This window comes from Scleropages formosus, chromosome 8 (assembly GCF_900964775.1).
Source record: "Scleropages formosus chromosome 8, fSclFor1.1, whole genome shotgun sequence".
In the NCBI taxonomy this organism is placed as follows: domain Eukaryota; kingdom Metazoa; phylum Chordata; class Actinopteri; order Osteoglossiformes; family Osteoglossidae; genus Scleropages; species Scleropages formosus.
In genome coordinates this window covers 26,738,058-26,754,838 of record NC_041813.1, presented here as the reverse complement: position 1 = coordinate 26,754,838, position 16,781 = coordinate 26,738,058, and the positions used below count along the sequence as shown (strand labels likewise).

Below are 16,781 nucleotides of genomic sequence, written 5' to 3'. Positions count from 1 at the left end.
AAAAAGGCTGAAGCCGCAGTCGTCAGCGGCCCAGAGCAGCTCCTGCTACCCGAGGAGAATTTCTATTTCCCCGCCCGTCGCCCTTCCGCTCCTATCAGCCGGGTCTCGGCTGCTCCTTCGCTATGATGTTCGCTGCCTCTTGTGCAGGACGCCGCGTCTAGACAGCCTTCTCCCCACTGACATCAAAGAGCGGCAGCCCAGCGCACGTATCCCTCCTCCCTGGGAAAACACCGGAGGGCAGGAACGGCGCACTCCTCGCACTCGGCCGCAGAGCTCTCCCTGCCCTCTTTGCCCTCTCGCTCGCTCGCTCTTTCTGTCCTCTCACTCATTCATCGCGCATCGCGCATCGCTCATCACTCTCTCTTTTCTGTCCTCGTCTTACTTTGCTGGAGTTCTACCCGCGTCACCGCGCCCCCTCTCTGTCGCTCTCCGCCTCGGTCCGTATCTCGCTCTCTCCCTGCTTCTCGCTCTCTCCTTGCTGTCCAAACACCTCTGAGGGTGGCCTCGCGTGCGCCGCGCTCATGGGAGCCGGTTGCAGGAGATACCTGCAAATGAGGCCTTTCTTCTCATCTTTCAGGTACAGGGTCACGCTCGCCATTCCGGGCAACGGTGACCTTCCTGACCCCCAGCGGAGCCGCATGGCTCCGCCTCCGGTCTGTGCCACTTGTACGTCCCTATGGCAACCATTTCTTCAGCTTATTAAATAGCTGCACAGATCATAGAGACCTGACGGAGGCCTCTGTGTGCATCTGTGTGTGTGTGTGTGTGTGGGGGGGGGGCCAAATTAAATCGAGCTGTTGATCGTACATTTGCAAAAGATCAGAATGCACACCGTGCCGCGGCAGGTTTATGATATTTCAAGGTGTCGGTAACGTCCACGATGTGACGCGTCTCTCCAGACGGCGCAGCAGGAACTGGGGGATGGCGGGTGTGACGCGGTGTGTGTGTGTGTGTGTGTGTGTGTGCGCGTGTGCGTGCCGTGTCCAGTCCCAGGACGGCAAGGCTCGGTGCGCAAAGCTGCCTTACGTGCCCCCACCCCTCCTCCACAGCGACTAGAGCGATGCTTCGAGGGACTCGAGTTCGACTCCAGGACGCGCCTCGCCGTCGTTCCGGGCGCGCGGCAGCCGCGTTCTCGAGTGTTCAGTCATCTCCGTCGTTAAGAAAACGCACTCAGAGATGCAAATGAAAAGCATTTAGCGCAACAAAAACGCGCGAAACGGGAAACGAAGCCCCGGCGGGGCTGCTGAATCGGGCCGTGATTCGGCCCCCGAGGAAGACGGCGTCGCGTGACGGCGCTCCGGAACGTTCCGTTTCACCGAGACGTCGCGCGCGAATCGCTCGGATCGAGGGGCCTCGCATGAAAGGGCCGGGGTTCGAAACGCAGCCTCGCACAGCATGTGTCGCCTCTCCTCGTGAAGAAGCGCACCCCCCGCCGACTCCTCTCCGCCCCTGCTTTCACAAAGAATATGGAATCCTTAACCCTAGGATCCCCGCGCCCAAGAGCTCCCTCCAACCTCCTCCTCGTCACATTCTGCATTCTGCTTGCGCCCCACACGCTTCACACTCCGTTTGCCCAAAGCTTTGTCTCTGCGTATTGAGTGTCGGTCAAAAGTTTGAGCACAAACCCCCGGGAGCTCGATTCAGCAGTTCCCACACATGCGGGACACGGTCCAGTTGGCCCCGTGCCACGTCCGCCCACCCGAACTTTCGACGGGTAGCGCGCCGCGCCGGCCACGCCGGCCACCCGAGACGAGCGAGTTTAAGCCTCTCGAACCCAGAAGCTGCTGGTTCTCGCTTCCGCGGCACCGACGGCTCCTCGCAAACCTTCCCCGCGACTAATATGAGATGCGTGAGGAACATGCGGGGGGTTAGCGAGAGCACGGATGAGATGTGCTGTGAGCGGTCGCGTCTGAATCAATATTCTGTGAAGGGAAAAATGGACGGGTGCCATGCCAGGCAGCGATGACGCTCTCATTTTGTCATTAATCTATCTTCATTAATGAGTCAGAGAAGGAAAATATTCCGATTTGCATGTCCTTCTCCCAGAGACCTGCTACAGAGACGCTTCTCGGTAGCTCTTTACCGCGGTACTTTCGTCGAGGCCCGAGTTCCCTTCCGCCGCTCCTCGCTCCTGGTTTCCCCCGCTCTTCGCCGCTCACTGGTTTTCATTCCCAGCACTCGCGTCTCCAGCCTCGTTCGCCTGCCCACAACGGTGTCGATGCAGACGGCAGCGTGAACGCGAGCGGTCGTGCGATGGGGGGATGTGGTCACCGCGTGCACTCTTTACACACACTGTACACGCGCTGCGCACACGTCACACATGACCTCAGTGTGTAAGGGAGGCCGTGGGCTCGTTCAGGGAGCAGTGAGCAGTGCCACAGCGCTCCTGGGGGGGCTTGGCGTGGAGCAGGGGGGCGGCACTACGGAGGTGTCGCTTCGGTCACAAATTGAGAAAATGAGCAGCGATGGATAGGGAGAAACTGGAGGTGCGTTCCAGCAAAAAAAAAAAAAAAAAAAAAACAAAAAAAAAAGGCTGAACGCTGGGCGCCGAGGCGCAGTGGAGTTCTCTTCGGCCAAAGCTGGAGGATCAAAAATGCGGCAAGAACCTCTCCGGTATTGCCGTGCTATTTAAGGGCGCTTTAAGCAGGGCATTTAATTTTGGCCCTTTTTTCGAGCCTCCAGGAAAATCTGTTACTTCATGTTGTGTCCCCGGTCCCCCCCGACCCCCCACCCGACCCGCTCCACCAGCCCCGGGGTACTATTTCCCGACGTGCTGAGGGGTGCGGCTTCCGTGCCTGGCAAGCCCAGGGGCTCCGCTCGCTGCCGATCGGGAGCTCGTCGCTCACCGGGGCTCCCGGTTCAGGGGAAAACACCGCGTCGGCAACCACTCGTCCTCAGTGCGCTCGTACCCTGGAGCGAAGGGTGCACGCAGGCTCTCCTCCCTCTCCTCCCGGGGGTCCCTGCGGAGCCCCACCAGCCTCATCGTTGCCCCGTCGGCTCCACGCCCCGTGACCTGTGACCCGCGCTCAGGGATCTACGCCGTCGGGTTGGCGGGAAGCGCATACACGCACTGGGAGTGTGTGTGCCGCACACAGGCCACCGAGTGTCACCGCAAACAGGCTTTGCGCTGCGGAAACAGTGTGTCGGAGGTGCCGCGCAGAACCCTGCTGTACCGTGGGCAGCAAGTAGTCCAGGCGTTCGCACTCTTCCCTTAGAGCCTAAAGGACCCGGGTTTGAATCCTTCTGCTGCTGCACAGCCTTCAGCGAGGTACTTACCCTGAATTAACCGTAAATCACTGAGCTGATTCTCTACACTGTGGACTTGAACAAAGCCCTGGTAACAGGAAAAGTGGAATTTAATATTTTGGTGGGAATACATCTATGAAGGAACTTTCACACGACACTCAGTCACTCGCTAAGCGCTTGTCCCGGTGTGGGTCGCGGTGGTCCGGACCCTATCCCGCAATCCGCCACACTACTGCAGTGATACACTCTATTTATTCGGAGCTCTTCTCCCGGCTGCGCTCGCAGGGCGGCTCTTTGACACCGTTTCCACGTGTCTTTCCCAAAAAGAGCTCCGCAACTCCGCCGCGCGCCTGTCTGTTACGCACCACTGTTTACATGTTTACCGGCCATTGGCTGCTCCTGCCGAAGGTGGAGTTTGAGTTCGACTGTGTGTGTGTGTGTGTGCGTGTGTGTGTGAGCGCTGGTGTGCGCGAGAGCGAGCGAGCGAGCGAGCGTGTGTGTGTCCTTGTGTGTGTGGCAGCGCGAGCGAGCGCGCGCGCGCCTCCGACAAGCCAGCGGAGTTGGATCGAAGCACGATCCGGCACACATGTGGGAGATGAAGACGCGCACCCGGCCGGCGCTGTGTGTGTCACCCTCACCCTGCCGCGGACAAGTCAGAGAGGCCCTAACTTGGGGGATCTAAGGGGGGATCTAAGGGGGATCGGCGGCGGCGGCGGCGGCAGGAGGAGGAGGAGGAGGAGGAAGAGGAGGAGGAGGAGGAGGAGGGCAGCGCTCGGGAACTTCCATCCATGGGGAGCGCGCAGGACGAGAAGCTCGCAGCCGAGATGTGCTCCACGCAGCAGCAGCAGCAGCAGCAACAGCAGGCGCCGTGACCCGCGATGCTCCTCCTCGCACTCTAGACGGGGCTGTGGCCATGGCGTGGCGTGACCGTGGGGTGCAGATGCTCATCACCACCGTGGGCGCCTTCACGGCGTTCAGCCTCATGACCATCGCCATCGGCACGGACTACTGGCTCTACTCGCGCGCCTACATCTGCAACGCCACCAACATCTCGGCGGACGACATCCAGACGCAGCCCAAGAAAGGCAAAGGCGACCTCACGCACTCGGGGCTCTGGAGGACCTGCTGCATCGAAGGTACAACCGGCGCAACCGGCGCGCCGGCACCTCGGGCGCGCGCACGCGAGCGGAGCGAGCTGAGTGCGCGGCGGGAGCGAGCTCGCTGTGCAGCCGCAGTACGAGCGATCCGACGGACGGACGGAGGGACGGACGCGGGCGATCAGCGAAGGAAAGGAGCGGCCGTCCGTTCCGGGAGGCGAAAAGTGTGCGCGTGTGTGTGTGCGTGCGTGTGTGTGTGCGCGCTCCCACCCAGGGCTCAGGGACGAACGCGCTCTCGCTCTTACAGGAACTTGACGACGGATGAATCCGCAGGTGGAAGCGCGTTCGCCGCGCCAACTTCGGCCGCCACAACTTTGCTTGCGCGTGTCTGCCGCTCGTGTCGTGTTCGCGCGCATCCGCGTGTCCTGCTCGGGGCTCCTCTTCTCTGGCCACCTGACTCCGGTCGCCTCCGTGAAAGTACTTCCCTCACTTGGCAGAGACAGAGTAATAATAATAATGCGGTGCGGTGCGGTGCGGTGCGGTGCGAAGGGCGAGCGGTAAATCGCGGTAAAAGGCTGTAAATGATCATGTCACACCTTCGGGGGGAAATACGCCGCGGTAAAAGGCCGCGCTGTACCTCGTGTGGGAGGAAGACCCCCTTCCCCGCGTGGGGCTCTTACAGCAGCTGCGGTATCGGCGCTGTCTCGGACCAGGGACTGTGCCGGGGGGTGGGGGTGGGGGTGGGAGTGGGAGTGGGGGTGGGGGGGGCCGCTCTGCTGTCACACGGTCCTTTCAAAAGGACCAAAGTGCACTTTGAGAACAAACTGATGCGGCGCAGAACAGAGATGCACTTCATGACTCTGCCTTCATTCAGGTCTTTTTGTATTTAATGCTGTTGCCTGGCAACCACATCTCAGAAATTGCTATGGAAACATAGACAAGATGTAAAAATAGACGATTTGGTAAGCTTTTTTGTAATTGTTCAGGGAAAAAGTGGAAAAGACAATGTTATGAATGAGCTACCAGGGAATCTGTTCCATAATAACGAGTCAATTCAGCGTTTCCCTCCCTGAGCTTCACAAGCGCTTGCGCCGAAGCGGTAGAACGGATTTCATCCGAGTTCGGGTCTCTCCTGTAGCTTCTGAAACCTGTAACTGATGAACCAAGTCTTCGTTTACTCGACAAAAAATAAACAAATGAAAATGTGAGGCCCACAACAGATTTTATTACCTACACATTTAGCATCGGTTCGGTTTTTTTTTCTAAGGCAATGTTACCCTTCGCATCCGCACAATTTGGAAAGAGCCTCGGCCGCTTATATTCAGGGTACGGCAGGGTGCCGTTTAATTTCCGCAGCTTGCGGTAACTCGTCTTTAATTTGGAGAAGGACGCGTAACGTTGAGTATTTCAACATTCTGTCCAGCAGGTCAACGTGACTTTTCAGCAGAGCACGATTATGGAGAAGATCCAGACTCTTCCTCAGTCTCCCTTCTGAAGCTGAAGGATGGGTTCGAGCAGGTGGTGGCTTTTTGTGATCGTGGTCTCGGGTGTCGAAAGCAGGCTCTTAAAACACACATTTGAGGTGTATTTTAAAGAAGAAATGAGAAGCGACATGTTGGGGTTGGCGCTGGACACGAGCTCCCCGTCCACACGAGTCGTCGTTCAGTGTCTTCATCGGTGATCCGGTAACAGGTTCAAATCCCCATCCTGCGCTCACCACCGCTCCCCCATGTTCCCCTTCACACACGATCAATAACTGTACACATGTCAACGTCCTCTTGTTAACATGATAGTTTCCCATTTACGTCCCAGTCAAAAGCTGTGCGTCGCAACACTTTTACTCTCTCAACTCCGCTAATCTGTAACACAGTGAAAATTGCGTCCCGCTGTGCGAAGCGTTTCTTTGAATTCCCTGCACAACATCTGCCCTGATATCCTGTCCGGCTCGAATGGTTTGTGTCTCGCTTGCCGGCCTCCCGGTTCGCCACGAACGGCGCAGACTTGCCCCCGGCGCTCAGGAAGGCACGACGCCGTTCATTGCCGGTACCGCGGTAATCCAGCTCGCCTCGTGCGGACGGGGCCGCCACCGTGACGTCGGCCTGGTTCTTTCACGTTCCGCTGAGCGATGTGCGCAGATACGGCCGGTCTCGCGTTTGGCGAAGATGCGAGGTCCCTCCTCGCACGGGGACGAGCCCTCGTCGCCCGGCCGTGACCTCATGTGTGCCAGTCCTAAGGCGCCGAGCGAAACGGATGCTAGGGGCCTGCGTTCCCCCTCCGTTCGCACTCCGCCTCAAGGCATTTGTTTGCTACTTGGAGTGACTTCCGGATGACCTGTGGAAGGACAGTTTGGCCCCGTTGTCATGGCGACGCAAATTAGTGGGATACAAACAGGCGGAGAAGGATGAGTGTGAATTGATGGGGGCTCGATGAAGCCCACAGCTCCTGAGACGCAGTAACGCAGCGGAGCGACTTCTTCGGCGGGAGGAAGGGGGGGGGGGCTGCGGAGCCGGGACCCCTCGATTTCGTCCAACTGCTCTTCGTGTCGATCAACGCGTGGAAGTGTGTTTTTCTCTCGCTCGCACAACATTTTCCTGACACGTTCCCGGTTACGTAACCGGTCGGTGGTTTATCCTTCATCCTTTGCCTCATCGTAATGCGGTGCTGAAACGGGCTCTGACACGTTTAAATCCCAAACTGGACTTGAGACCGAGGGCAGCGCCTTTGCGCCCTCGCGGTCTCCATGGCGATCGAGCCGAATAACTTCGGTAGAATAACCAGCCGTGTGAATCGGTTGTGCTTTGTGCAGCGCGTTGTCAGCTGTGTAAATTACTCTGGGCGAAAGCGTCTGCTGAGCAAATAAATGTTAGACATGGATGTGATTCCCATGCCGGCCCACAGGTCTGTAATGAAAGCGCAGCTGCGGAAAGCCCACGGCGCCGCCCGTCTCTGCGCGGCGCCCATAACCCGTCTCACAGGCGTGCGTTCAAGCGGTAATGGGGATCAACGAGGGAGACGTGCGGGGCCCCCGTGCGTTCGGCCGACGCGGGTTCGAGACCCGTCGCTTCGCATCGCCGCCTTGCTCACAAATATATGTTCCGGAAGGTTTCCGGCCGCATGTGGTGGTCCCTGTTTTACAAGGCGAGGGAGCGGGGGGCTTCCTGTTTATTGGCTCGTACGAGCAAACGGCTTTCCCAGCAGGCAGGCGCCGGATTGGCTTTTCAGGAGGTGGGAGCAAATTAACTTATTCACTAATCCTTTAGGAAATCAGTCAGTACCGTTAGGCTCGGCGCTATGAGAGGTATTAAAATTTAACTCTAATATTGAATTTCAATGAAAAGTTAATCATGCAGGGGGCAGTGTCAGCTGGGGAAGGAGAAGAACGGCTTTTGCCGGTGATTTCATCAACCGCGGCTAGTTCGTGGACGCCCTCTTAATTTATTCACGTGAATGCTCGGGCGCCGCTTCGGCGACGGCTCTTGTTGCACGGGAAAGCTGCGTCTTGGGAATGTTAGTTGAGGGACTTGGTGGGTTTTTTTTTTTTTTTTTTGGGGGGGTGGGTGTTGGATGAGGGTGCAGGAAGAAGTACAGTAATGAAGAACAATGAAGATGTCAGAGGCATCCGTGGAGATGCTCTGGAAATCTGATTATTGGTTCAGAGTCGGGGTTGCCATGGAGAGGAGGCCCTCCATTCTGCTCGGCGATGCAGGCCTGGGGGAGGTTCATCGCTCACAAGTGTCGCTGTGCCAGTCAACGAGCGTTAGCACTTATTTAGAGATGGGGGTCCCGCTTTAAACGCACTTCCCAATCAGTCCCGTCATGTTTCGTCTAAGACAGAGTGCGACCCGAATACGGTTATATTCCACGATCAATCACTGTCGTCTATCAGGCCTCCTGTCAACGTCATATTGAAGCGAACGCTGATATAATACGTAATGCGGCGTTTCGGGATACATTTCAAAAAGCGCTCCTTGGGCAGATGAAATGGAAAAACGAAAGCGACGTCCCGGAGAAGGATTTCTGCTGCCGAGTGAGATGTGGCCCAAGGGATTCGTGTTCGAGATGCAATTCAGGGCAGTGACACTGCGTGAGCAGACCTCCGATTCTCGAGAAGGAGGCGAACCCGAATAAAACGAGTCACCGCGGGCGTCTCGCCGATACCCGAGGCCGCCGAACCGGAGACGGAGACCTGCCCCAGGAGACTGGAGGTGCCCTCTGGAACTTTCCCTTTAGTACTCACGCTCCTCTTTTCTTGACAATGACTAGACTTGTGCCCCACTTCCCGAGACCTATTTAATTCTAATTAAAAGACCGTTCCCGATTAGATGCTAGACCCAATTAAAGCCACGCTTTGACACGGATGCGCCGTCATGCGGCAGGGAGCGAGACGGAGACCCGCGCGGGTGCGTGCGGTCTGCCGCGATGACGGCAGCGCCGCAGTTTGCTGCCCTGTCCGTACGCTCCGCTGGAGAGCTTGAAACAACAGGCCTGGAATAATAAAAAAAAATGTTGCCTACTCCATCGCTGCAGCCCAACGAGTAAAACTGAACGGGCCGACCATCTTCAGTGAGTGGCCAAGGCCCGTTTTTCTCTCATTTACTCTACGTCGTGCTCCCTGTACACTTTGACACGACCGAGGTGCGCGGTGATTCGGAAACGCGGTTCAGACGTCCTATCCGGCAATCAGAGGCGCCTTTAGCAGCGTCCCCCTGTGGCCATATCAGACGACATCCTTACCGGGTAACGCAGCGAGAGAGCGGCCTGCCGCACATAGCGTACGTCTGTGGTCCCGCCGGTGACGCGTCGAACGCGTTCACGCTGAACAAAGGGACGGGCTGCTGCGAAGCGCTTGGCTCCTGTCGCACTGACTGCAGGAGTTTTAAACGTGGCTCCGGGCAATTTGCGATTCAGTTACGCCTCGGCACGTCGAGAGCGGCAAAGTCGTCTGGCGAAATGACGGCTGTTCGCCGGAACGTGTGTTCGAGAAGCGTGTGCCCCCCGCCAGCGCCATTTATAAAGCACGCTGTTTGGGATCTGTCAGAGAGCTTTGTTCGTTTTCATCATGGGATGAGGCGTGTGCCGCGGCGACAGGCGCTAGACCTCGTTTCCGCTCCGTTCTGCTGTGACGCGTCCGTACGGGGGGAGCGTACGTTGGTCTTCGCCGAGTAGAGTGGTGGGGCGCCGGGGCTTCGCAGCTTCTGGGCGGTGGGTTTGAATGCTGCTCGGTGTGCATGGAGTTTGCGCGTTCTACCCGAGCTCCTCTGTTATTTCCTCCGAGTGCTCGGGTTTCCTCCCACAGTCCGAAGACACGCGTGTATCGGGTGGGTTTGGGACTCTGGCGTGTGCCTGTCTGAGTGCGTGTGTTTGTGTGTGTGTGTCATTACCCTGCGAAGAAGCGGCATCTTGCCTCACGCCCTTTGCTTCTGCGATAGGCTCCACGGAACCGTGACCCTACACTGGATGACCAGTTATTGGAAATGGGTGGGTGTATTTTAGATGAGCTCTGCTATCCTGTACGATCAGGAACGAGCTTTGGGTTTGTGTTCAAAGAAGCGCACGGTGCACAGCACAAGTGAAGGGACACGATTCTGGGATGGGGCCTCTCCTCTTGGATGATGCATCTCATTCTTCACTTGGGGCTCTCTGTCGATGTCTCCAAACAGGGTCGGGGCCGCAGGTGGGGGGTTGTCGTGGTGTCGAAGCGGGCACGGCGTCATCCTCAGGACGGCGCGGCGTCGTCCCGAAGCGCCGCTCTTGCTCGATTAGGGCTGCGGATGAGCGGGATCTGGGTTACCGGCGAGGTGGGGGGATGACGTGGTTCGGCTTTGAAACCACCTTGCGTTGCGTTTCCCGAGAGCTCGTTTGATCTCCTTGCCCGGTTACGAACGCTCGGGCAGCTCAGAACACGACCCAAAAGGCATTTTCACAGGTCTGCACTAAATGTTCTGCCTCTAATGCTCCCGCAATGACTTGTGTATCGCAGGTATCAATAGGGGCAGCTGTTACAGGATCAACCACTTTCCGGACGATAACGACTACGACACGGACAGCTCCGAGTACCTGCTACGTGAGTTTCTCCCCGCTTCCCCCTCTTCCCTCTCAGCTTTAACAGGACCATAAGTGTGCACGTGTGCAGCCGCCCTTTGTCTCGAGCGTTCGTCTACCGCCGAACACACACAAGAGCGCACGCTGCAATCCGGAACTCGGCGGCACGGTTACCGAGAAGGGCTCCGCGGAGCCGGTGCTACCGCCGACCCGCTCTAATGGCTGCTGACTCATGCCAATGCTCGGTAACCTGTCTGCCAACCTTCGGCAATGTTCAGGAAGCCGTGCGCTAACGTGCGATGAGCTGTGCACATGCCTGCGAGCCCACATTTGCTATCGCCTGGCTAACGGGCGCTAACGTGTGTCTTTCTGCAGGCATCGTCCGCGCCTCCAGCGTGTTCCCCATCCTCAGCACGGTCCTGCTGCTGCTCGGCGGCGTGTGCGTGGGAGTCGGCCGTATCTACGGCAACAGGAACAGCATCCTGCTCCTCGCCGGCATCCTGTTCGTGGCAGCAGGTAAAACCGCAGCGGCGGATGAGGCTCGCAGCAGAAAAAAAGTGGCAAACTGCACAAACCGACGTGAAAAATTTCGGAGGAAATAGGAGAATAGCGGTGCTCGGCTCAGCGCTCCGCGCCCTTTCGCCGCCTTCATGGCGGCAACCAGCTACATTCACGGGCGCAGCGCTGCGTTGCGTTCGCCGGATCTGTGTGATGTAACAGGTGATGCGCTGAAGCAAAGACAAAGGAGCAGGGCTGTGCTGTAAGCTGAGGGCGCTGGAAGGGGTGGAGGCTGATGTCGGAGGAGGTAGGCTTGCGTTCGGCCACAGGAGAGCAGCGCAACACGGAGGCTCGGCGGCGGCGCACGCGCCAAGCGCACGGCAGGGCGGCGCGCGAAAGCCGGTGAGCTGTGGGCCGCTGCTGATCGGCGCTCTGTGTGTTCCGCAGGTCTGAGCAACATCATCGGCATCATCGTCTACATCTCCAGCAACACGGGCGACCCGAGCATCAAGAGGGAGGGCGACAACCGGCACCAGTACAACTACGGCTGGTCCTTCTACTTCGGGGCGCTGGCCTTCATCCTGTCCGAGACGGTGGCCGTGCTGGCCGTCCATATCTACATCGACGGCAACAAGGAGCTGTACATCCGCGCGCGCCGCCATCTCCGCAAGTCGGCTTCCTCGTCCTCCTCCTCCCCGTACTCGCGCATGCCCAGCTTCCGCTACCGCCGGCGCCGCTCGCGCTCCCGCTCCCGTTCCCGCTCTCGCTCCACCTCGCGCTCGCGGTCCCGCTCCACCGAGCCGTCCCGGGAGACGTCCCCCTTGGGCCTGAAGATGCCGGGCCCTGTGCCCGGAGGCGAGCTGTCCATGTACACCCTCACCCGAGACCCCCTGAAGGCGACGTCGGCCGGCCCCTACAGCCCCGAGCACGACCCCGACTTCCTGCACATCCACAACTGCTTCCCGAAGGACGTCAACGACACCCTGAACAAGAGGACCACGCCCGTATGAGAGCGAAAACCGTTCCCCCCTCGCAGAGTTCGGGCCGCTGGCACGAGAGCGCCGGACGTGGCAACATCGGCCGACACGTCAGCTGGGAACCCCACACTGTTTCCGGAAAGAGGAGATGGAATCGCACGCGGGACGTTTCTCTTACTTGTGACAGAAGCACCGAGCCGTCGGGCTCATAGAGTCGCTCCACCATTTCTTAACGTATTCGAAGGCTTCCTATTGTTTCGGCTGAAAAAAACCCGGAGAGGTCTTTGTTCTGCTCCTTTTTAATTTATCGATCGATCAGTCAATCGCTTAATTTAATGTGCTACGCTTTAATGTGACGGTGTTCTATTTACATTTGACGGTATGCCAGAACTTTGCAAATTCCTTTCGACATTTTATTATCGCTGTTTCAATTTGCAGTAAACCCTGTGATTTGCTCTGAGTACGAAACACTCACCTTTTTTTCACCCTGCTTTTGACTTTGGAAAGTAGGATGCGCTGAAACGTAGTGAAGATGTGTCCGCCCGTCGCTCAGCTCCGTGTTCGGCGTGTATGTGACCAAGGCCCGCTAGCTTTTCGTCCTGAGTTTACAGCCGCTTTTGCTGCGCTTCCAGGCTCGGTGGCGTCCCTTCCGGTTCTTCCCTCCGGAGACTCGGAAGCCGAGCCGCAGCGCTCTCTCTCAGAGAGTCGCCTCCGTCTCCGTGGACCGCCGGGAGCAAAACTCGCATCTCTTATTGCCATCCGCACCCTTCGGCTCAGGGAGGTATCAGTTCGGACTTTGAGAAAACGAATGAATTTTTAGCGGGAAAGACGACATTTTTAAAAGAAAAAAGTCACCCGGAGACCTTTTTCCTTTAAAACAAACAGACAGACAGGTGATTTAGTGTCACGGCCCCCCACAGACCGCTTGGATCACCTTCTTCCCAGGGACGTGAGCTACCAGGATGTCTTTGCCTGGTGACAAAGGCGCAGGGTGTTGCACCACTGTAACGGGGGCACAATCAAACTTTCACATGAGACAGAAGTGGAGCGGGGACGCCGTGGGCTCGGAGCACCGTGGGGTCGTGTCATCGGACGCATGTAAAGCGTGAATTACGGAAGCTCATTTGCTCGACGCGAACGGGCGCCAGCTGTCACCTCTTCTCCGAGAAGTAACAGAGGCCCAAGGAATCTCGGGAGCCGCGAGGTGATTCGCTGGCGATTTACGTCGACCAGCTCACTGGACACGGGGACCATTTCAAAAACTCTGTCCTGTGGGGGGTGGGGGGCAGAGTCAGAGGGTGGGGGTCAGCCTGCCAGCAGCACTGTGCTCCGACGGCGAGCCGCCTCGTTACCGCCGTGCGCCCCCTGTGTCGCCGTCGCAGCGGGCGGCGGAACCACGAGGCTCGACCCGACGCGCTTGGCAACAGCAAAAGAATAATCCAGAAGCGAAAGGATGGAGGGGTGAAGAGGCGGCGATGGAAAGTCGGCGAAATGTGAGCGATCGTTCACTGGTTTCCTAGGAACGCTGAGCAGAGGTCAGTAAACATGTACTGTTGAGCCCAAGGCTCTGTGTTTATTGTTGGCGCTTTCCTTTGATCCAGACGGAAAACCTTCTTCTCGCTGCAAGGCCGTGGGAGAGCTGTCGCTCTTCAGGGAGAGCGGGGGAGATTTCGACGGTGTCTCTGCGCGCCGCTTGTCAACGCTGCGCGTCCCGCCCCACCTGAGGGGATCCAACCCTCCCGACGCCTCCGTCCGCACAATATCCGCCCTCCGTGGAAATATAAACCGTAAGGTGTTCGGCTGCAAACGGAATTTTGCCGATCGCACCCGCATCCGCTCGAAGAAACGTGGTACAGAGGCGAACCGCCCGCGGTTCAGCACTCGAACGGTTTCTTGGGACACCGTGCCGTATGTTACGCTCAACGCTGCAGGGACTTCAGAGAACGAACGTGGTAGCTTTTAAAGTCGCGTTATTAAACGTTCTGGGGCCGTAGTGGTGGGAAAATTACATGGAAATCAGTGAAGCTGGAATCCTGGGCAGTGAGAGCAACACCGACCCACAATGGATTCTTCTCTCACTGACGTCCCCTGAAAGTAAATGTCAGAAATCAAAATAGGAGCTAATGATATTTTGAAGTGGGGATCTGTGTGTTTGTGTGTTTGTGCGTCCGTCAGATTTTCAACGTGTGCTTTCTGCCATCTGGGATGTAGCCAAGGCCAATTTTGGGTTCAGGCCCCACAGAATTGATGCACAGAACAACATCCAATTACCAGTCCCCCCAAAAATGATTTTCTGGCTACATCACTTGTGTGTGTGTGTGTGTGTGCATACCGTATGTCTTTGTTTGTCTGCCTGTATTTAGACCGACTCATTACGTCAGTACATTGATTCCTGCTGGTTTCTGCACTATGTCCTTCATCACAACCACATCCTCAGACATCAGCTCCATAAGTGCAGTTTGGCAACTCGGACCTGGGGGATAGCGTCCACGCTCTTCCCTTCATCCGCATCTCCGGCTATCAGCAGCTCGAACCTGGAGCCCAACACCTTCCTTTTCCCCTCCCGCACACTTCTGGCCATCGGTGATTGGCAGCGTTTTCTCAGACCGGTGCAGGAGGGGAACGAAACTTGAGCGTGACTAATGGAGCCAGACTGCGGGAGACAGACGGACTGCGCTGTTCCCGGCTCCCTGCGGACCGCCCAAGAGGGCCGGACGCCACTTCCGTGTCTGCTCCGCGGCAACACCGGTGACCTAAAAAAAGTCTCCACCTCTGCTTGTAGAGCTGACCTTTACCTGGATCTGGGTGGAATACAGAGCTTTCAGCTTGGAGGGCCGGGCAGGTAATTGCTTTGCTCAGAACGGCTCCGGTGGCCTTTCCATCAGTGTCCAACTCTCCTTCCCCACCCCATGTGCCAGTTTGGACCCCTTGTGAATGTTTTAATTGTGCCCCCATGAACCCACCTCCCTCAGGACCAAGGCAAGGCAGGTCAGCAAATATTCGTCAAGAGAGCGAAAGATCACGGGACTCAGCAGGACCCAGGACGGGGGGACCCATCATGACCGAAAGACGGGAAATGCGATGGCGCGTGTCCGTGACTGCGTCCCCTCAACCGCTGCTGCCCGAGACGGGCATTTCGAGCCTCTGCACATGGACCGCGAAGGGTCGAAGCGTCCCAGCTGGCTTCCGGGACCCGAAACGCCTCGGTGCATCAGTCTCCTGGACGGTCCGCTGCGGCGGCACCCCCAGCCCTCCGAAACACCGCCAGAAATAAGAGCGGCGCATCAGGACGGTGTGTTGTGTGTGGGGCGGGCGGCTGGGGGGAGCAGAACTGCTGGACCCTCGAGGAAAATACAAAACCTGAACTGCTACAGTGACATATCCAGCTGTATAAATGGTTGAACTCGTGAGCTATGTAAGTCGCTTTTGATAGAAGTGTTTGCTAAGCAAATTAAAACTACAGCTTAGATAGACGGACATTCTCTTTCTCTTTTATAAACACATAGAATAAAGTATTATGTCATTTACATTTGTGTGTGTGTATATATTCAGGTGTATACTGTATATGTGTGTGTCTATACAGACACATTTTGCGCGCTTGGACTACAAATAGGGTTGATTTTAGCCTTTCAAATTCGTGTTATATCAAAGAGTTATATTACCTATTCGGAGGGAAGGGGGAGGCATTAAAGCCTAAGAGAGAAGTAAAAGTTGTGTTTCCACGCTTGCTTTCTTGCTTTCGGATGCTTTCTTTGCGAGCGACACCAAGGCCTTTGTTTCACGCTCATCCATGGGAAACCCGCAGTTGGATGATGCAGCTCTCCGTCCGTATATTATACCGCAACGGTGACATTTATTTCCAAGGACTGGATTCTTCGGCAGATGGCCGGCACATCGCCATCACCTATATGTTTGTTTATTCGTTTGGATTTTCGGTTGTTCTACTGGACTTTTATTATTGAGGGGGATGCGGAGCGGGGGGGGGGGGGGGCAGGACTATATATTAGTGTGTGTCGGCGTTGTTCAGCTGAAGTGTGTTGCCATGCTGCTGTCCACACATTTAAATTAAACCTGGACACGGTTTCCTCTCTCTGCAGTTCCGGTCTGTGTTTCTGTTGTGTCTCAGTGTGGAGTTCCATGTGTCCATATGACGCTGTGCGTGATGCTTCTCTCATTCTTACGTGAATTCCAAGTGAATGGAAGAAGAGGAAGCGGTGTTTTCTCAGCAAAAAGTCCTCTGGCGGTGTGTCAGCTCTGCTGAGTGCCTGGGGTGTTGCACCAGTTCGCGCCATTCATAGGTGTAAATATAAATATGCTCATGTAATGTCAGAAGGTGCCCAACCCCACCCCTGGAGAGTCTCAATCTAGGTTGTCTTATTACATAATCATGAATGACCTGTTTCTGGAGCAGTGATGTCACCCGCCAATCTGCCACCCGTGAATTGGGTGACCGGTGCCTCGATGGTCTATCCAAGGCCACCGAGTCCAGTCCCTGGACGAAGACCGGCCAGCACACCAGGTGACGCTGCGCAGAACTGCTGCTGGAATGTGCTGCAGCAGTCAGAAAGCACGCAGTACATGTGAAATATACAGTGTGTCTCTTCTACGTGCAGAAATCCATCGCTTGCAGTGGAGGTGTTGCCAAGAGCAAGCAACTTGCAGCGTTCTGGGACATAACGAAAGGTTGTGGTCGTGGAGGTTCGGACGTTCCCGATCGGGAGGCGGGCGGCTGGAGACGCTTTGCGCAAGACATGCTGGAGCAATGTACGTTACGCAGCGTTTGTGTGTAAAGGAGGCATGTACGATGTTCCTCAAGCGCTCCCAATGATGCAGTAGCACTGCAGGAAGACAATTATCTGTCAGGCTAAATTCGGAAAATCAGTCTGTCATTTAGTGGTAATGGTTGTTGTGCTGACAAGCA

General features: G+C 56.8%; 1 protein-coding gene across 1 annotated transcript; it reads left to right on the top strand.

Moving 5' to 3' along the window:
• Window positions 1-4,057: 4,057 nt before the first annotated feature.
• On the top strand, window positions 4,058-14,181 carry LOC108936727 (voltage-dependent calcium channel gamma-4 subunit-like). Its single transcript, XM_018756272.2, has 4 exons — window positions 4,058-4,382; window positions 10,324-10,407; window positions 10,761-10,901; window positions 11,331-14,181. The coding sequence occupies exons 1-4, from the start codon at window positions 4,160-4,162 to the stop codon at window positions 11,891-11,893; spliced, it is 1,011 nt and encodes a 336-aa protein (XP_018611788.1). The 5' UTR covers window positions 4,058-4,159; the 3' UTR covers window positions 11,894-14,181.
• Window positions 14,182-16,781: the final 2,600 nt, after the last annotated feature.

Bases quoted from the DNA above. Each gene is read 5' to 3' on its own strand.
- LOC108936727 (XM_018756272.2), top strand. From the start codon at position 4,160: ATGGCGTGGCGTGACCGTGGGGTGCAGATGCTCATCACCACCGTGGGC. The intron at 4,383-10,323 runs GTACAACCGGCG...TGTGTATCGCAG, and splicing joins GAGGACCTGCTGCATCGAAG to GTATCAATAGGGGCAGCTGT. The intron at 10,408-10,760 runs GTGAGTTTCTCC...GTCTTTCTGCAG, and splicing joins CAGCTCCGAGTACCTGCTAC to GCATCGTCCGCGCCTCCAGC.